Genomic DNA, 15,084 nt, shown 5'->3' with positions numbered 1-15,084 from the left:
CTTGTGGAAACTTGGCTGCTGCACATTTTTTTCGGCAGTTCAATAAAGTGTACTTTTGATCATAGAAGGCTGGTGACCATTTTGCGTAATCAGTTCTGTTATCCAGACCCACCATCAGTCTCAAATGATATGATTATGCTTATCAAAAAGTTGCATTATGCCTATTATAATGCAGTAAAGTAATCTGCAGTGAATGTGTATAACCTACTGTATCTTTGAGACAAAAAAATGTGTTTAGCCAAAAACTTCATTCTGTAGCATATAAATGCCGTAGAATTCAATTCTTATGCGAAATAATTTCTTAAATGACTGACATATTTGAGATGAGTGTTGGACAGCACATTCTGTGTTTCTGTGTATGACAGTATGACTTCAGATCGCCATTGAAATGAATGTAACAGAAGCAAAACATTTGTCAAGCAACAAGGTCAAAATGTTGAGATTCTATTATCATGCTTCTCTCTCACCCACTCACTATCATCAAAGGTCTGCCACTTAACTCTTCACCTCAGTAATCATTTGTTTTGTGTGTTATCTCTGCACTCTGTGCAGGTGCATACAGGGCTGGACTGGGGGAGAAGTAGGGACAGGGCACTTTTGGCTGAAAGGGTCCCTCATAGTCTAAGTAGCTGCGCAGAACTGAATCACCGGTTGGCCCTGCACCCTTGTGGGCTATTTTCAGAAATGTAAACTTTTTTTTTTATTTCAGAATATAGGGGCCCCAAAGGGTACAGGGCCCCCGGGAAATGCCCAGTATGCCAGATGGCCAGTCCAGCCCTGGTTGCATAGGGCCTGGGCAAGTTGTGCATGCGTACCTCCTAACAAAGCCATCAGAGGATTGAGTTGTTCCTCTTTGGAACACTGCCCAATGTTCAGGTCATAGATTAAGATTGGTAGCAGTCCGGAGACTCTCTGAAACAACATCATAGATTATTGTGTGACAGTTGTTCAATTATAAATCCATGAAAGAATTATGTCAAAATATAGATCACGTCAAGCCAGGATATTGTAATAGAATAGTACTATATGTTACCTGTATCTTTGTGAGCTCTTCAACCAGACTTGATTTAGTGGTACAGTCATATTCAACCCACACAGACAGAAAATCCATCAAAACCTGAGAAAAACGGTTATGTTTTATATAAATTCATATAGATTACAATTATTACAAATTGCAATTGCAATATAAATGGCACCTTTTACCATTTTATCACTGAATCACTAAAACAACTTGGTGCACTATATCATATCCAATCACAACTTCACTAGTTCCAACACATTTTTAATATCATACCATGGATACGTCACGTTGTAAAGTGGTCTCAAAATCACTGGCCTTCAACCCAAGGGATACTTGACCACCTGTCCAGAATAATGTTATTCGTTATTTTACCTTGTATCTTTCTCATCAGTATAACTGAAGACTGCCTACAATGATAACAGAGTTCAACAACTCGTCACAGTAAATTCTGCAGTGCACATTCAACACTTAGAGAGTTGATTTGGCATCAGTTGGACTTAAATGAACTCTTTAAGTGTTGAATTAACACCACAGCATCTACTGTGAGAGATTGAAATAAAAAACATTGTGTGTAGAGCAACAGATGATAATATTTTATTTAGTAATTTATTATATATTATATGATATACGATATGATATATTATCTTGCTGAACTTCATTATAAACATTGGTAAAACCATATACTATTTACTTCCTTCATTCATACTTAGCAAATGGCAATGTATACTAACAAAATAATGTCTATTTGTCTGTTTTGTTTTACCTTTGTGCATGCCATGGTACAACTGGTACACAGCAGAATGAGCTTCCAGGACATTTTTGAAAGATGTTGCATCTAGTGTCTGTCCGGATCCCATCAACTCTGCAGTTTGACTGAAGGTGATCCAGGCCTTCACCAAGTCTCCAAACTGTGAGAACACAAATTCTGCATACTGCTTGAAGATCTCTGGTAGGTGAGCGCTGTCCCAATCCCCAAATGTGTCTCTGATGTCTTGTGGAACAGCTGAGTGGTGTAGCACCACCAGTGGCTGCAGGCCTGACTCTGTCAGCTGCTCCAGAAGGGTCCTGTAGCACCTGACTGTGTCCTGATGGGGCTGGCTGGGGTCTCCTGTGGGGAGGATTCGAGACCAGGAGAGGGGCACCTTAAAGTGGGTCACCCCCAGACTCTGAAGATGAAGGAAGTGGTCTTTGATTCCTGAAGGCAGTGTATGGATGCAGTCAAAGACATCGTCTCTATCTGGTACGCCTGAAAGCCAAGATTGATGGGCTGAGTGATCTGAAGTCAGATCCTCCAGAAACTGGTTTGTCAAAGGCCCTGCAAGTAGCACGAACTCCTCCTTCTTGCCTATGGCGCGGTTGCACCCGCCTAAAGTCAATACACACAAAAAGATCACATCAATAGGCTTCATTTTCGCTCAGGAGAAATGGAAGGCGCACAGTTCTCGCACTCAATTTGTAGCCGTCATTGACAGGCATGCAGGATTACGATATGATCACGGAATCTCTCTGAGACCTTTACGCTGCACTTTATGCAGACTCTGACCTCTGATAGAGATAGAAAACAGATTGTCACTACAGTGAGGCCAGTCCACTCGTCCCATGCACTTTGCATGTCAAACATCACATTTTGCCTTAAATAGGTCTTCAATAATAATTAAAAAAAAACAGCAAGATCGGTGCCTGCGCCTATACTTTTGACTCGAGCATTGCTTGCTGCGTCCGCCTCCAAAAAGTTGTAATCACTTAAAGGATAAGTTCAAGCAATTTCAACATGCAGTTGTATTGCTCACTCTACCCTGTACTTTGCAGTACCTGAGCATTCTTTTCTTCAGCCTTTTCCGAGATCCTGGTCATTGTAATGGGGGCACGTGTTGGTTTACATTTAAAAAAAAACAAAAAAACATCTTGATTTATTCCCAATAAGATCCAAATGGTTATGCAACATCAGCAGACAACTAGCAAAACAGTGAAACCTTTTGGGAAAATATTTGAAGTAGGCCTATGTTAAGATTGTTTTAAATGTAAACAAAATCTGCCCCCATTAGAATAGCTCAGATCTTGGAAAGGGCTGAGCCAAAAAACGCATCATCAGGTACTGACACGTCAAGGGTAGCGTGAGCAATACAACAGCATATTGAAATTGGCAGAACTGGTCCTTTAAGGTAATGAAAAAAGGAGGCACACAAGGCTTGTGGAAAATATGCTGGCCTATTGTAGCTGAAAAGTTACAAAGGTCCTCTTTTGAAGACTTCTTTTGTAATTTTTTGGCTACAATACACATTTTTCCACACAAGCCTTGTGTGCACCTCCTTTCTTCAGTGCCTTTCAAAAGATCAACATATAACAAACTCAAATACCTCAGTGTGTCCTCACATGAAACAAAACTTTGTTGATTTTCAAATCCCAGTGCATTTGTGATTAACTCTCTAGCTCAAAGACGACTGACAACGACAAATGACAAGACGACTTCATATTTACAAGTTTCAAAAATGTTATTTATTTCTTGAAACCACACAAAAAATACTATTTGTACAAAAAAAGTATAAAAAGGAGAAATATCAAAAATACAATGAGATGACATTTTTGCCTCAAGGTTTACAAAAGCGATGAAATGTATCAATGAAATAGTAGCTTCAGCCATCTTTTCTTCCAAAGATCTTCTATTATTGCCCCGGTTACACGTGTTAGGCTTTGCATTGCCAGACACAATATTAATATTGCCACAGGTCGCGTACCGTGTGTAGGAAGATGGAGCAATTGTTTTGTCATAATGGTGTTGCATAGACACACTTCATAATCAGGTTTACATAAAAACAATGAAGTCTTAGGTCAGTAACATCAGGCATATGGCTTGTTCCACTGTTCGTCTTCCTAGTGCTTTTGTTTTGACAGGACAGGCAGCTTCTTGAGCCACTTTGACACTAACCACCTGGGCAGAGCTGGCACACATGGACTTCATATGACTGATGAGTGACCACTTCCTATTTGAAAACATTCTTAGAGAAAAAAAAACTACACCCAGACACACCTGACTAATCGACTTTCTGAACTTACTTAACACAAGCTTTCTTTGTTCGTACTGTGATATAGATTAAACTCCTCATATACAAAAAGAGAAAAAGGAAAATCGTACAAAAAGATGGCGTATGTAGCAAACGCTTAAGAAACAACAGTTTTTAATATTAAGATTCACAAGTACTTCAAGCATTTCCCAGGTTTTTTGTTTCATTCATTTTGGACAAAGGCACCAAAACGTGGCTCTCACCTTAAGATGCAACACAGGCCATGGTCACTGATGTATTAGTTTACAAAAAAATCTCCATGGTGATGCTTTAGGGGGCATCCCAGAAGTCATCCTTGTCTGATGGACCATGGGAACAATAAATTCTGAACTTCTTACACAGTATTTCAGGGCAGAAAAAAACTAATCGTCCCCAAAGAAAAGCCACGTTTTGTACCAAATCACAGCTATATTTTAGACATATACGCAACTATGGATCTCTAATCTACACACAAATGACCTCTATTCCTGTGATGTACAAAAAAATTAATGGACACCACATAACAGCCTGCACACCAAGTCCAGCTTCCATCTTTTTTTTTGGAATGAAAAACAAATGTAAACTCCAGTTATAAAGTTTAAGGCATTTTGAGATGCAAACCTCCTTGCTTCATAAGAACAGAGGTATAAAAGGAAAAAAAAACCTGCCTATCATTTCCTATGACACTTTTTTTAAAAGTCAAAAAGTACTGCACAGTCGCCTTCTGGTCAGGTTTTGAAAGCAGCTCCTCTACCATTTGGCTCATGGGCACTTTGGATCGTCAGGCGGTACTGGCGCTCAAGTAGGGCTGGTGGGCGAGAGAGATGTTGCAGAGTTCCAGAGTTTGGCATGTAGTTTCCTTGGACTTCACGAACCATAATACTGCGAGGCAGTCTCTCCACCAGTGCATACAAACACACACCCACACATACAAAAACAGTTCTTGAACCACACTAATAAACTCTTCCCCTACATACATACACACACACACACACACACACACACACACACACACACACACACACACGCGCTCGCGCACACACACACAATCATCCTCTTCTCAGAGTGTGTCTTTGTCCAGACTACTTCTCGCTTTCCATGCATGGCATTTTGGCAGACATTGAAGCAGACAAAGTCTTGAGGCGTGTTTAGGCTCGGAGACCTACAGAACAGAAAAACAACAAGACAAAAATGGTCAGCTATAGAACCTTAACTGAAAACGTTCATTGAACTGTAAAGCATGTTTTGAGTCTCACGAGACACAGTGGGAAATGCATTTCTTTTTAATTATTAATAATAACTAAACATGATATCCATACATCACCTTCTATACGTTCTGCTGACCTTTCTCGCAGGTTCCCCCCTGCTTCTCCTGGGCGAAGTTGAGGCGGTTCTGCTCCACGGCGGTGCCGTTGGACTCGGGGCTGCTGCTGCGCGACGGGCTGCTCTCCTCGTTCTGGTAGGCCAGGTCCAGGTGCTGCTGGGCCAGCTTCAGGTGCCGCCGCAGGCGGTCCAGGTCCCGCGACGACGCCTCGTCCCCGAACGACTCCCGGCCCGAATCGGCCAGGTTGTCCCGGAAGTCGGAGGGCTTGATGCCCACGGGCAGCAGCTTGCCGTCCTTCTTGACGGCCGTGTGGTAGCCGGGCGGGGCGCTGGGCACCTGCCGGCAGATGGAGGGCCTCTGGCTGGACATGGCAAGGTGGGCGCGGTGCTGCTGCTGCTGCTGCTGGTGGTGGGACGAGCGGCGGCGGAAGGCGTCTCGGATGCCGCTGACGCCCAGATGCAGGATCTCCAGCACGGTCAGCAGCAGGCACAGGCAGCTCACCACGTACATGATGAGCAGGAAGATGGTCTTCTCCGTGGGCCTGGAGACGAAGCAGTCCACTATGTGCGGGCAGGGGCTGCGGGAGCAGACGTAGGAGGGCATGACCTCCAGGCCATACATGATGTACTGGCCGAACAGGAAGGCCACCTCTAGGCCGGCGCGGAAGAGCAGCTGCAGGACGTAGACCTTCATGAGGCCGTCGCGCTTGATCCGGCGCCGGCCGTCGTGCTTCTTGCCGGGCGTCTTCTCCGTCTCCTTGTCCTTGTCCTTCTCCATCTCGATCTCCTCCTCGATCATGGGGTCCTCCTCGCCGTTGTCCTCCGCCTCCTCGTAGTCCCGGGCGGCGCCGCGCGTCACCACGGGCATGCGCTTGCGCGGTCGCGCCGGCTTGTACTCGCTGTCGTCCATGCGGGCGATGCGGTGCATGGCGAAGCCCAGGTACATGATGGTGGGCGTGGTGATGGAGATGATCTGGAAGATCCAGAAGCGCACATGCGAGAGCGGCGCAAAGGCGTCGTAGCACACATTCTCGCAACCAGGTTGTTGCGTGTTACATACAAACTTGCTCTGTTCATCGTAGTATATCGACTCCCCGCCCACTACCGTCAGTACGATCCGGAAGACAATGAACATGGTGAGCCACACCTTCCCCACGAACGTGGAGTGGTTGGAGATCTCCTCCAGGAGCCGCGTCAGGAAACTCCAGCTCATGGTGCTGGCGGGTCGGGAGGACTCTCAAACGCTGACAAGAAAAAAAACAGATAAGACCGTTAGTTTTCTATACGTGGGTTCTAAATTTTGTTTATAACCTGACTGCGCAAACCTAGCTGCGCACAACTCAACCTCCGATTGTTGGAAACCGCTGTCTGTCAAAAAATTAGCTCACGTGGTTGGCTGCCAGTGTCTTGCCCCTCCTCATAACATCATGTTGATAAACACTGAGAACCCATGTATGTGCTCAGGGCTGCACCTGCAACCTTTCCTGGTGAACCAGTAGCCTGTAAGTAACAGGCTACTGGCACACTGCCCTTTCACGCGTCTCCGCAGGCGGGGTTTAGTCAAAAGATGCTTGCACGCGGTTGGAGCAACCTCATATGAATGACATGACACTTCGACCACTCACGTTGAAGCTTTGTGACGTAGGACGTGTCGTCACGTAAGCGCCGTCAGGTCGGGAACCAAAACAGAACAACGTCCTTTAGAAAATCAACTTGAGGTATTTTGGATAACACCGCTGAAATTGCTGCTTCCATCCCGACGCATGATAACTCCTCGCACGCCGCCATTACTGTTGTGATTCAGGGAGGGGGCGGGCACAGCCGAACTACCCTGGGGGAGGGTGTTGCGTTCGATAAACGTCATACCCACTGAAATCCCTCCCTACGATCCTGATTCGTCGAGCTGCCCCGTTTATTTCGTAAACGGAGGAGGAGAGCGAATCACAGGTGCACCAGAAGGTTTGTGTAGCCCAGCCCCCTGGGCGTCAACACATAGCTTCTGGTTCACCAGGAAACCTGCAACCTGCCAACCGGCCAAATGATGGTGAAAACTCAAGTTTAGCTGGTCAAAAAGAAAACCCACTAGCCACTTTGCTAGAGTGGATATGTGGCTGGTAAGATTTTAACATCTACTAGCCAAATTGGCTAGAGACGGAAAAAGTTAACTGATATCCGTGAATACGGTCAATGCGTACCAAGAAAAACACAAGATACAGTTAGGTTTCAATACAAAAGCAGATCAACAAAGCATAGTTTTTAGCATGGTCATGTGCACTTTTTCTTCATTACAAAATATCGGTCATGTATTCATGCATGGCTTCCGGCAACTTAAGTCTCAACGATGCCTTCTATGGAACAACAAAAACATTGTGGTTGGCCACCTGATAGCAGTCTGCATGTGAACGATGCAATATTGAGCTTCAAAATATTGAGCTTCAACCTGACTGCTATGATTTTCATTGCAATTAAAGTATGATGAAGTTTGGGTGACAGTCTGTCTGTCTGAAATAACTCAAGGTGTGACTCAGTGCACTGAGACGTTGAACTGCACATTAGATCCACCAGATGGCGCTTGCGCTGCACTAGTGTGGTGGCACTCGCATTTCACTACACTTTGTAGCATCTTTTTCTGTAAAGAAAGTAAACCAACAAGTCCTAATACATGTAACTTATTAAAGGGGAAATTGACATGTGACCTCAAGTGTGAATCATCACCCCAAACACATTGGATGGACATGGGAGGGAAACATGGGACATGAAACATGAAACATGGAAGGGCGAGATTGCCTTTCTTCCCTCAGATTCACCAGGGACAATGGAAAACATCTTATGGTAACAGCCATTATTAATTTGGTTAACAAAGAATAAAATGACAAATTCAGAGCAGTGCATGGTCCACATAAGTAGCCCATTTCACGAGGTCACATGATTATGGGGACTGAAAACATGCACATGTAAATTGTTGAAATCGGTGGTGGCAGATAGTAAATGCAAAGGGAAATGTTTGTGACTAAGCAAAAAACTAAGCTTAGTATGCAACTAAGCTTTTTATTTTTTTTATAAACGATTTTCTATTTTTTGCTTTATGGTCTTAATTGGTGATGGGACAGTTTGGAGCGAGACAGGAAATGAGCGGGAAGAGAGACGGAGATGGTTCGACAAATGGCCCGGGCCGGAATCGAACCCAGGGTCACCAGTGTAGCATTGTAATGCCCGGCCGAATGAGGCATGGCGGGGGACCAGCAAAACAGGTTTTGATAATGACGACATGTACACGTGCAGTGTACAGGACTTTCAATATGTCTTGCATTACAAATGACAAAAGGTGAGGGGATGATTCATGCTGTGATTAATCTCCTTAAACTCTTCCCAACGGTTCCCAAAGCTTTCCAAAAACACACCTACGCCAGTCAGCACAAAGGAAGACGCCGGGCATTAATGAAGGGCTCAAACCTTAGCTTTTGACTTGTAGTGTCACATGGCTTCAAAATGCCAATCCCAACAACTCTGTGGGTGGGCCAAGCTCTAGCAACTGGTGACTTCTCAAAGTAGATGAAGGGGCAGTGGGGTGGGGGGACAAAAATCACATGAAAAGTCCTAATTCATGGAAAGTCAAAAGCAAGCCTGACTGACTTCTTTAATCAACTTAAGCAGCTTCTCTAAAAAAAAAATGAAACAAATGGGTTCAAAGTGGCATTCCAGCACTGCTTTAAACCTGCTGTGGGGGTCAAACATGCAGAGGACTCCTCTAATGACATCCTGTGACCCCTGGGGATTCACACCTACTTACTAACATGACCATGCCATCCACAGCTATGTGCAAATCATTTAAGACCAGCATGTCTTCCGCTTATGCCAAGCCCCAATGTCAATCATAGGCTGAAACTCCTTTTTCAAAGGCTTGCCATTTGCCAGCCATTTAAGAGCATAGTGTGAGACCTACACATACTGCTGGGGCCTATACTACAAAGCTGGTTCAGGATAGGTTATGGTTAAGTTAAGAGGTAAACCATCTAATACAAGAAAATGAGGACTCCAGGCTCTTCTATTAGATGATTTACCTCTTAACTAAACCTTAACTTATCCTGAGCCAGTTTTATAGACCCCTTCTGAATAAGCCTAGCCACCATACACAATAGAATAATAATAGTCTCTGCCCCTTCACCTGGACAGTGTTGCCAACAATTGCCATAGTAGATGTTGTTGATCTGACAACTGCAAGAGTGCCACGCTCAGGTAAGCTTAAACCTAGACATTAGTGACCACACCCGCTCATCACCTGGTTTAACTGTCACAACAACCTTGCTTGAGGTGGGGTTTGTGAAACTGCCCTGATGCTTCAGAGCCAGCCAACAAGCAGCTACACGTCTCACTAGGGTTCTGAAGATGCCTCACATTTGGAGGATGGCAGAAAGCAACAATGGGGAGACTGTTTCAAAAATGCCCAAAAAAGGGAGCAGGCTTAAAGTAGACTGGCAGTAGACTTCCAAATGGCCAGTCTACTTACCCAGTTCTTCAAAAGCGAAGAAAACACAGCCTCTGGTTTCCAGTTCAGGGCTACATACTGGGTGCGTGCCAGCACAGTGCTCGAGTCTACAGAGGGGTGGCATGCAATGCAAGGGCTTTGGTGCTTGTGAAAGCATGCCCTCTTCTTAAGGAACAGACATGCAGCTGCGTGTCAGGCTGGAGCCCCAGAGTGTGACTGCTCAGTGCAAGATGGTAGCACATAACAACAGGAGGCTGTGTCCAAACGCGGCACCGCTGGGAGATTGTGAGTAAGGGACGAGCAATGTCGAGTGGAAATAAAAACAAAAATGAACAGTGTTCCTCAGAAATAAAACAATTGTAATACAAGACAGGCACTGGATAGAAGAATTTAACAGGACATGATAGCACTGCCAGCTATGCCCCACATCCCCCCCCCCCCCCCCCCCCCTCCCCCTTATTGCCACCTCTAGTCCACACCATCAGGAACAGAGGTAGTGAAAGTTTTGTGACCCCCATGTTTCTCCACAGCACCCCCCTTGTAATAACTTGGGAGCAACAGACCCATCTTGTGTCCAGCTGCGCCCCCTCTAACTACAAGCGCTTGCTACTTCACACTTCACCTCTTGAGTCAGGGCAACGGGGTAGCGGGGGAGTTCAGCCGTTTCCTGTGTGGGGGTGAGGGTCCATTTACACACTAACAAAAAGGTAAAGCTATGCTTCTTACAAACTTAAGGTGGACAGAAATTAAACCTTTTGGCATCATTAGATCAAGATTTTGCCAAAGATCAAATAAAAAATGTGATCAGCACTTGTCAGTGATCAGATTTCCCCCCTGCACAACTCAAAGAAAGCAACTTAAGTCTAAAAACTGTATCTGAAACCATCTCCATCCCATGCAGGGAAACAGAACACTGTTCCTTCAAAGGGAAAACTGTTTTTTTTGTGCATTAGCATCTGGAAGAGCGAGGATGTTCGTTGAAAATTCCAAACCACAACCAAATTGGTCTTGAAAGCAATGAAATCAGAGATAACTTAACACGAAACATAACAGAAGTAATACATGTCATATTAATGACGATTTTTGTTTATCTTTGCTGTGGCCACGTTTCCTTCTACATGGGTCACAAAAGTTATTTTGACATTCTCTTCACATCACAACACACCAGTAACCAGCCACATCCAACACTACAGATATATCAACTTTGCAGTGATTAACGGTTTTCTCTTTGCATATAAAGTACGGCATACGGAGCAGAGTTTATAAATAAATAAAAGACAAAACATGAGATGGACAATATGGTAAGAATTTTACAAAATGTGGATTCGTGGGCATTTGTAAAGCATGTCTAGAGCGAGAATCTCCCAGGAGTCCCAAGAATGTGGACAGATAGATCTGCTTTTCTGGTGATGATACACGTTTAAAACTTAAGTGGCTATACTTTCTGGACTGAATCGTTTCTCAATCAGCATCTGACTAAATACAAAATAAGTTGGCAGAGGCGCATGTTGGTGGTCACACTTCTTTGCGCTGTCCCTGAAAACTGCAACGTGTCGCCTCCACTAGTAGAACTAAGCGCAGCTAAATGTTAGCTAGCCTAGAGCTCTACCTGGGAGAGTCACGGAGGAGGCTCGCGACTCCTTCGCACGCAGCGTTTCTTCAAAAACAACTCCCTACACCACGAGGTGATGGGGAAAGATGCCTCTGAGTAAGTAACGACTCCACACACACAACCGAAAGACCCGTGCCGTTCTCACCCAAAAAGTACTTTGTTTAATCCACTGAACCCCCAACACTCCCGCGTAACTAGTCGTACATGATTCATAATACTATTGTCCTCACTGACTGATGCAAACCATGCAATTTCATGCCCCTTATCGAAACCCGTTCATGTCAATTTTTTCCTTTTCTATAAGACAAGTGCCAACTGGTTTGGTAGTCTGGCAGACACTAGTGGTGCTATACGTGGACATTTATATACATAAAAGCCATCTTAAACCCCATTGCAATTTAATTAAACGGAAATTGAGATTGCGCTCCTACTACCCGCTTAAATTTCTGCCGTAATGTTACCCATGTTAAACACAATACGGTGGTTAAATGAAAAGGGCGTGAGGGCCCCTGAGGAAATATTTACCCGAAAACGAATCAGTCCGTCCTTATTCCGTGGATTTTCTTAGTAGTTCCACGGAAATATCTCAAATCGGTGCCCACTTTTCCCTCGTCTCGGCGTCTTCAACAAAAGCGTTAGCTTGTCTTAACCCATTCAGTCCAATGTGGTACCATGTGACCATCCACAGAGAGGAACGATCCTAAATACTGGGGAAACAAAGAAGAATATCCCCAAATCTCTTTTCCTCCTCCCCCTTTGCCGCGTACCCCACCCCCTTTCGGGCCAAGAAACCTGATAGCGTGATCTGCGCTGCGATTCGTTCCTGCTATAATACTCCTCCTGATGCAATCGCAATTTCTTAACCCTCAGCTTTAACTATGAGGACAATTGCAATATTTTGCTCTGTTTTGCCATGAATGGCAGATGACATTGACACATCTAGGTTAACATATGAGCTGAATAAAATTTGTGTTTATCCATGCCCTGGGATAGTAAAATAAATGGCCATAGTGGTTTATATATTCTAATAGGCATAGGCCTCTATATATTTATAAGGCTGCTTTCTTACCATTGTCCATTGTTCATTAGGCTATTAGGCATATGCATTTGATGGGCAGTATCACTAGTGCGCAGAAACCAGAAGTTCTAGGCCTATTAAAACAGTTGGAAACAATTCATTCAATAGGCCTAACTTTAACCAGGGCTCTAAATCCAAAATGGCTAGTAGACCTAGATGTTAATCTTGCTTGCCAAACACACACTCGCTAATGGGTCAAAGTGGATAATAAGTGTATCTTTTCTACCAGCCAAACTGAAATTTCACCAGCACTTGGCCGGTTGGCTGGTGTTAATTTACCCTGTTCATAACGAAACATGAAATTTGGTGTAGAGCAATGGTTCAAAGACAGAAGAACACATAGCAGTGGTCTCCAATTATGTTTCTACAAAGGCCAAATTATGTACCGGAAGTGAGGATGTCGGCCAAACCAACACCCCAACTCAATGAGAAACAAGTTAGATGTCTGGCAGCGAACAGTTTTTTTTGCTTTTCCGTTTTCCCTTCTTGACAATGTCTGTTATGAGACTGTTGAGATCTAACTCTCTGTGAATGCTTTGGTGAGATATGACCCACTGAAGTTTTAGTGATTGTAAATCACACACATTTATTTTTTCATTTGTTCTGACCTCATGGCGGGCCAACTGTTTGCCATGCCCGGGCCGGATTTGGCCCGAGGGCCTTTGTTTGGAGACTAAGGACATACGCTATCGAGCATCACCTGATGCCATTCATAAATTTCATCAAAGAGTCGGCCCAGTTGAAACAAATGAGTGGAAACCAAATGAAGCAAACTATTTGACACACAAATAATACATGAGCCTATGGTGTCAGGAGATGGCTAGTGGCCACGCGTCTTTATTATTTGTGTGTCTGAATGGAAGCAGACTCTCTTCCTGTCGCGTGGCAGCTCGGAAGTTGTTGGCGTTTGTTTTTTCCTCTGGCTCTGCAGTTATTTTGGGGACGGTGTCAGGCAGGGCCACTGATGAAGCGCAGGCTTTTGTTTTTGTCCTGCAGATTGGACCACATCCTTTCTAGGGGTGGAAATCACTGCCTCCATGACGATACGACTCAATATCGATATCTTATTATTCAATGCCATGCGATTCAATTATATTCGATACTCAGGAATGCCCCACAATCAACCGTATCTCACTCATTTCGTGAAGTATTCACGAAAAAAATAGAGTAATTTTCGTGGTGCATTCACGTTATTGCCCGCCTTTCGTAAAGTCCTCACGAAAATAATAGATTAATTTTCACGCTGCCTATTCACTTGAATTGCCCGACTTTCGGTAGCCTACCGTCACATGGTAATCAAACATTTCAAACAAGCAATTTAGGGTTAGGTTTAGGGTTAAGGTTAGGGTTAAGCTTAGGGTTAGGGTTAGGTTTAGGGTTAAGGTTAAGGTTAGGTTTAGGTTTAGGTTTAGGGGACATAAGGCGTAAGTACAGAAAGGGCGTCGAATTAGTGAGTCCCGAGTGTATCAGCAGTGTTCTGTCAGCACCCCCTCCCCGCCCCTGCAGACGTTTGGATAATCATAGCAGCCGTGGGGCAATTCAAGTGAATAGGCAGCGTGAAAATTAATCTATTATTTTCGTGCAGACTTTACGAAAGGCGGGCAATAACGTGAATGCACCACGAAAATTACTCTATTTTTTTCGTGAAGACTTTACGAAAGGCGTGAGATAGGGCTCCCACAATACGATGCGATTCGATTCAATGTTTTTCCATTTCCCACTTCTATTAGGTTATGGAGCTAGGACATTGGGCGGGGGCCAGCGAATCAATTATTTTCGATACTTAAGAATGCCCCACGATACGATACTATACGATTCGATTCAATTATCAGATTATATTGCGATATATCGATACATTTCGATTATTATTTACACCCCACATCCTCTCCCTCCAGGTTTACATATGCATGCCAGCTCCCATTCACCTCTACAGTCAAGTCAAGTCAAGTCAAGTCAAGTCAAGTCAAGTAGGTTTTATTGTCAATTTCTTTACATGCACTGGTCATACAAAGAATTTGAAATTACATTTCTTGCTTTCCCATACAGACTAATTAAGGTAAGGACATAGACAGTATAGACATAGACAGTACTTATACATGGACTTAAGACAGAGCAGATACATGCAGATGATGTAGACAACACGACTTTGGCACTTAACTCAAAAGGCAAAATGTGTTGTTCCATTGAGGAGGAACTGCAGTCAATTTGAAGGGATTACAAGGCGTATAGAGGTGTTAATAGAGGTGATTCAACTGTGTCAGCCATTAACACACACACACACACACACACACACACACACACACACACACACACACACACACACACACACACACACACACACACACACACACACACACACACACACACACACACACACACACACTGACTTTGCATGCACCACACAAGTGCACTTTGCTGAGTCGAATGGCAATCTTATCAGCTTGATGCTGCTCACTTTATTGCACATTTATTTTTCCGAATGGGTCTTGTGTGGATATTTCTGCTCAATGTGTTACCAACCAT

The 15,084-nt window shown here is 44.1% G+C and overlaps 1 protein-coding gene across 2 annotated transcripts; it reads right to left on the bottom strand.

Moving 5' to 3' along the window:
• Nucleotides 1-3,533: 3,533 nt before the first annotated feature.
• On the bottom strand, nucleotides 3,534-12,185 carry gjc4b (gap junction protein gamma 4b). 2 transcript variants are annotated; one of them, XM_063213473.1, is made up of 3 exons: nucleotides 12,009-12,185; nucleotides 5,387-6,629; nucleotides 3,534-5,224 (listed from the first exon to the last, which is right to left on the bottom strand). In XM_063213473.1, exon 2 carries the CDS (start codon nucleotides 6,596-6,598, stop codon nucleotides 5,390-5,392), a length of 1,209 nt encoding a protein of 402 aa, XP_063069543.1. In that variant the 5' UTR covers nucleotides 6,599-6,629; nucleotides 12,009-12,185; the 3' UTR covers nucleotides 3,534-5,224; nucleotides 5,387-5,389. The 2 variants fall into 2 exon arrangements, with proteins under 2 accessions (XP_063069543.1, XP_063069544.1); XM_063213474.1 differs by having other exon boundaries at nucleotides 5,407-6,629.
• Between the last annotated feature and the right edge of the window lie 2,899 nt (nucleotides 12,186-15,084).

Source organism: Engraulis encrasicolus, chromosome 13, assembly GCF_034702125.1.
Source record: "Engraulis encrasicolus isolate BLACKSEA-1 chromosome 13, IST_EnEncr_1.0, whole genome shotgun sequence".
NCBI lineage: Eukaryota > Metazoa > Chordata > Actinopteri > Clupeiformes > Engraulidae > Engraulis > Engraulis encrasicolus.
The sequence above is the reverse complement of the archived record's forward strand: the minus strand, read 5'-3'. Positions and strand labels throughout refer to the sequence as shown.